At 43.2% G+C, this 5,957-nt stretch overlaps 1 protein-coding gene across 1 annotated transcript; it reads left to right on the top strand.

The window, feature by feature from the left end:
• Positions 1 to 2,977: 2,977 nt before the first annotated feature.
• On the top strand, positions 2,978 to 5,393 carry phlda1 (pleckstrin homology-like domain, family A, member 1). The gene is made up of 2 exons (XM_042078458.1): positions 2,978 to 3,757; positions 4,407 to 5,393. Exon 1 carries the CDS (start codon positions 3,260 to 3,262, stop codon positions 3,728 to 3,730), a length of 471 nt encoding a protein of 156 aa, XP_041934392.1. The 5' UTR covers positions 2,978 to 3,259; the 3' UTR covers positions 3,731 to 3,757; positions 4,407 to 5,393.
• The last annotated feature ends 564 nt before the right edge of the window (positions 5,394 to 5,957 follow it).

Here is a 5,957-nt window from a genome sequence, read left to right as displayed (position 1 = left end):
CCCCTTTCTGTTCTGTGGTCTGTTTTTGTTTTTGCCAGTATGGTGTCCATGGTGTGGACAAGAGCTTGGAAGAGACTAGTTCTGAAATAATACAGTATAATGTATATAAGTAGTTTTATGTAATATGTGAGTAGGTGTTGATTCTGACCATAAGAAACAATTTTACCTATAGCTGAGTTAGTATGTGAAGTTTGAGGGAGTTAATGGCTTAACATAAACTGGTCCCTTCCTTTTGCTTGCCACAGATGGCAGTGTTGCATTGACAGTGAATAATCAATTACAAGAACAGTTTTATAGAGCCCAACTTATCCGGAGCCACTTAACCTTATACATTTCCACCCCTATTTTGGAGTTTTTCCTCGAAATTGCACACCGCCTACTTAAAATGGCCCTGTTGCCACATACTTTGACTTACAATCAAGTGCCTGACCTCTTTGGAAAGCTAAGGCCTTGTAGAATTTTTTGGTACCAATAGATTGACTGTGTGATGAACTATCAGAGAGTGGCAAAGGGTAGAATGATAGTTTTTTTTATAGGCGGTTATGCACATCTCTAGAAATGACCACATTCTGCCCTCTTGGTCACTTATTTTCTCTTGAAAACACCACTGAGGCCCACTACCAGGTCTTGTGAATCTGTATGTCAAAGTAGATCCTTATAGGATGAAGTATGACTGTGTGGGACCCATATTTGTGTGGGCATACACATGCGTTTTGCTAAGTGTCCATTTGGAGACTCCAAAAGGACCTTTGGTTACCCAAAACTAAAACTCTTCCTATACAAGAACCCCTTTATGCAGAACCATGATCTTGGTGTCAAATGAAAGGTTACAGTCTGTGTCTCATGATGGAGTGATCCCTGGAGAGCTTTGCAGTGGCTGTGCCATACATTTAGAGATGCATTATCTGACCTGGAACTCTTACTTTTGCTCCAACACCTTTGAGATTTCCATGAAAAAATGACAAACAAGGTAATGCAGCAAACATTTGTATTATAAAATGAAACAAAGGTAAAAATAGTAAATATTATTATCTCCCCCTTCCTCTGCCTCTCCCCCTGCTTCTTGCAGCACCCTTTCCTCTTTGTGTCCCACTGGTCTCAGCCACCGGCTCCTCTTCCTCAGACACAGGATCCTCAGCTCTTGATGTTTTGCTTGGTGGGACCCAGTCTTCATTGCTGTCACTGAAACAATTGTACAGATGGAAGTTAGACTCAGACCCACTAAAGTATATGAAAACCCTTCCCAACAACTTATACAAATTATATAAATGTGTGTACTCAGGTCACACCTCCCCTGCACTCTTTTTTACACAAACACACACACACTGCATTCTCACCTAACTCCCCTCCCCCAGATACCAGAACTATTCACACCTCCCCCTGCACTCTCTTTTACACACACACACACACACACACTGCATTCTCACCTAACACCTAAAAACTATGCACTAAACATTACAAAAGCAAACGAAACTGTATCTGTAACTGTATATGGATATAAGTAGTATACTCACAGCTCGAAATCAGGGTCCTTCCCAGCTAAAAAGTTGTGCTCCTCCTCGGAGTCGCATTCGGAGAAACTACTTTCGGCTCCTCCAGATCATCGATGTCCTCCGGTTCAACATGTTTCGTTTTTGCTTGTCTTTTTGGCATGTTTTTACAAACAAAAACCTTCAAAAACTGCCTCTTGCTTGTTCAGTAAAACACTTCCAAAACACTGCTTCGGTGACTATGTTTACGCATCTGTTTTACGCATTGAATTTAGCCGACAAGGAAGTAGAATGTGACGATGTGTCACATGTCTAAAGAAAGCTCTCCTCATTGGCTACACAGACATCTAGGTCCCATCTCATTGGCTCAATCAGACGCAGCGCTATTGCCATTCAAAGACTGGTTGTCAGATTCATCGCTTACGTGACTCATTGGCTTTGATGGCATCTATCTCGACTCTCATTGGTCCTACAGACATGTAATTGGTATCGATGGAATCAGAAGAGCCTCGTGAACACGCAGAGTACCGTGAATCCAGCGACAATAATGGAAGTAGAACCGAAATATATGGATTTCCGCGAAAAATAAGTTTTTACTTCGCTTCTTTTCGTATGCATCTGTTTTGTTTGTACTGGCGTGTACAACTACTCAATATATTGGCAATAAAACAATGTAGATATTTTACATCTATGGATTCTTACGAAAATTTCAAGACCAAGCATGCTGGGCTAACTTATTGGTACGGCCATACAGACAAGTGACAAAGTATGAACGCAGCAACTTTGGGGGGTGGTGGAGGGGGGTATTCTGATATGTTATATATCGGGATAAACTTATATTTTACACACAAAATATATGTTAATTCATGGAAAGCTTTACATATATCGATTCTTGAGATTCTCAGCTTTAAAATGGTATATAGCATGACTATGGTAGTTCATGATAAGGTGCAAAAAAATGCATGGGGGTTGTTGGGGGGAGGTGGGGGGCACTGTATTTGTCCCGAATTCGGGTCACTATTAATGTACTGGGTTTAACGGACATGTGGGTTATATGAATGATTTGTAGTTTTGAGGGAGGGTTTAGGAATAATATGTTCATTGATTTGGTACACCATAAGAAAAATAAGTCTGGAATGCCTTATTTTGACTCACATTTTTCACATGGCATTGTGTGGTCTGGTGTTTTAACAGAATAAGTTTAACTTTTAGACTTCAGCCATAGAACTACCTAGTGTAAAAAATAGAAGTGGAAACTAGTTTAGAAGCCATGGCCATTAGTTGGACAACCTAAACCATAATCTGACACATGATCTTATGGAAAATGCTGGCATGTTTTTCATTTGGAGACCCATTTCCTAATTGCATTCGATTCTCTTGCCGTCATTTCAATAGCTGAAAACGTGTAGCCTAGTCCTAAATTTGTGTTATGGAATGTTGGGTTACATGTGAGCCCATTAGTGTGGTAATGCTTTGCATTGAGAGTGACTGACATTCACTACAGTAGCCATGTGTGTCAGGTTTTCTGCAACATGAGACTGTTTCCTCTGGATGTCATTGGGGGGCGGTCCGCACAGCCGTAGCCGAAGAAAACCCTCGTCGAGAACAACTACATATCTCAGTTAACGCTGCTCTCTGGTTGACACCGGAGCCCGCACGGGAGATAAGGAACCGTCCTGCCTGGCTGATGTTCACACACTGATCTCTGAGCTAAGCGCCTGGGTCTTTCACCCTACTCGCATCCAAGAACGATTTGGCGTCCTCTGATCATGCTGGAGAACGGCGGCAAGGTGCTGAAAGAGGGGCTGCTGGAGAAGAGAAGTGACGGCTTGCTGCAGCTGTGGAAAAAGAAACGCTGCGTGCTGACAGAGGACGGACTGCTGCTACACCCGCCGAAACAGCATGACCACCCGCACTACCACCATAATCATGACCATCCGCACCACCATTATTTCGGCAAAGTCAAAGAGCTGCACTTTGCCAACATGAAGACGGTGGACTGCGTGGAAAGAAAGGGGAAATACGTCTACTTCACGGTAGTCATGACTGAGGGCAAGGAGATAGATTTCAGGTGTCCGCAGGACGAGGGCTGGAACGCAGAAATCACTCTGCAGATGGTGCAGTACAAAAACCGTCAGGCGATCTTGGCGGTTAAGTCTACGCGACAGAAACAGCAGCTACTCGTGGCTCAGATACCAGGAGGTCAGAAGATGATCAGGAACTCGCCAAATGTTGCCTGAACCCCGCAATCGACATTGACATTTGTGGTAAGCCGTTTATGTGATCAAGAGAGAGAGCAAGCTCTTTGTAGTCGGGCACACTCAGAGCGCACAAATCCACGCTTAGCCGCAGCCATATAAGGAATATCTCGTGCAAAATGCTACAGCACTTTAGCAACCTCTGATATTTGATAAGGTTCAGGGTATAGTCTCATTAGTTTCATTATCTTGCTTTGCCTAGTGATACTGCATAGTGTATAGCAGTCTTTACGCGTAGCCTAATAGGTCCAGGTTACTAGGCGTTTCTACTAGGTGTTTTTATTTTTACACAGAATTTAACACACCAGAGGTTTGAAGACCTCTGCTATGACATAACATCATATTTCAGTTTATTAAGTTAGTAGAAATTCGAAGGAGCCTTGCTTCAAGCACGAATAAGAAGATTCATTAAATTTCGTTTACAATATTCTATAGCCTACAGCTTACCAAGTGAACCGCTGTGAAAGCTATAGGTGACAGGTTATGAAATAGTATACTGACATATCCTTTGCTGTATTATTTTCACCCGTGTGTAATTTGGATACGTCCCCTTCGAGCCCTCCTGCTATTTTGGTTGACGCACGGAAGTGTTTCCAGTTGGCGCGCGGATGGTTCTATGACCCTTGACCTGAGTCGGTATAATTTATTTTGCCCGCAGGTTACTCGGACGTTGCGCGCGGGGTGAATGGAGTGGTCCGGCCACCGGGTTCGAGACATCCGAGCACCAGCCAAGGAGCTCCGTGCTGAGGAAAGACAAGATGCTTCCTCAGTTCGTAGCTCCCTCTCACCTCAACCTCTTTGACTCTGACTCGGCTTCTTCTGTACGGGACTGTTCAGTGGAAGAAGAAAAGCAGAGAGAGAGAGGGAAAAATGGAGGACAGATGGTGATGTGTTTGTCATGAACGACATCGACTGACTCAAACGATGTTGCCTGCAGTATGGTTGTCTTATTTATTCTTAACTGTATATATTTTTTATATCTGACCATATAAATTTAACCTTTTGTGAACGATGATCAGTTGTGCATCTGAGAGTCCTGTTAAAAATCTCAAGAAAATTCCAGAATAGTGACTGTTTCCATACCATTTCCCTGGAAGTAGGCCGATAGACTTTATTCAGACAAAGCATGTAATGGCTCAAACATCCTCTCAGCTGATTTTCTCATCTTTTAATTAAACCAAAGATTCACATTCTTTTATTTTACAATAATGAAGACAACTAATCTTTAAAGACAAGCAGTTAAGTGATATGAAATAATCCAATCAATTGTGTCAAATCAAGATGTCTCCTTATAAACATGCCATTATTGCAAATGAAACATGTTATTTGAACAATAATGTCTGCTCCGAGAGCACCATGAAGAAGCTAGCTAAGGAACATGATCAGACATATGAGTTCATCTTTGCTGATGTCCTGCAAAGGCTAGTTTTACCCCAGAAGATTTTGGGGTTCTGTTGGACTGTCAGTGGCTGCACCTCCACTGTAACCCCATGCTCTTGAGATACAGTGGACATCTGCCTCACTGCTGATGATTTATGACCTCCCTTTGGACTCACTGTTTGATTGTTTGTTTGTTTGTTTTGTGCTTATTTTGATCTGAGAGTTATTTTCATACTACTTAAAATATACATTCCATTTCCAATGAGCAGTGGCTGTTGTGATATATTGGTCTTTCCTTCTTATGATGTGTGTGTGTGTGTGTGTGTGTGTGCGCGCATGCATGTGTGTGCATGTTTTGGTAGTTGTCAGGCAAGGTGAACCAAAACAAAGTGGGTCACACTTGTCGCCTTTATTCATTTACACTGCGACTCTCAAGAGTGCCGTCTGTCTCTCCCTCTCCAGCCATTTGCTGTGAACTGTACACCCCACTGCTCTGGCTATAAGTAGCCCCAGTTCTCAGAATGACATTTCCCTGTCCAGGGCTGTCATTGAGATAAACTGTCAGCCAGGCGCTTGTGCCTAACCCCTGCCACCCCCAAAACCCCCCAAGCTCAGTCAGGCGAACTCAATTACTGCCCTCGCAGGACAGGCCAAGCGTGTGGCTTCCACTGGCTGGTCAGTATATTTTGGAGATTGTGGTGGGGTGAGGTGGGGGTAGTGGACCACATGCACATAGGGAAGCACTGCACACAGTCTTGTTTGGCATATAACAAGTCAGCTTCTGTGCGGCATTATGTGTGGGATGTGCACTGGATGTAGGCGTGTGGGG

This window comes from Alosa sapidissima, chromosome 22 (genome assembly GCF_018492685.1).
Source record: "Alosa sapidissima isolate fAloSap1 chromosome 22, fAloSap1.pri, whole genome shotgun sequence".
In the NCBI taxonomy this organism is placed as follows: Eukaryota; Metazoa; Chordata; class Actinopteri; order Clupeiformes; family Clupeidae; genus Alosa; species Alosa sapidissima.
Note: the sequence above shows the minus strand (reverse complement) of the source record. Positions and strands in the feature narration are given on the sequence as shown.

What these genes read in the sequence shown, in the direction of transcription:
- phlda1 (XM_042078458.1), top strand. Translation starts at nt 3,260, where the DNA reads ATGCTGGAGAACGGCGGCAAGGTGCTGAAAGAGGGGCTGCTGGAGAAG.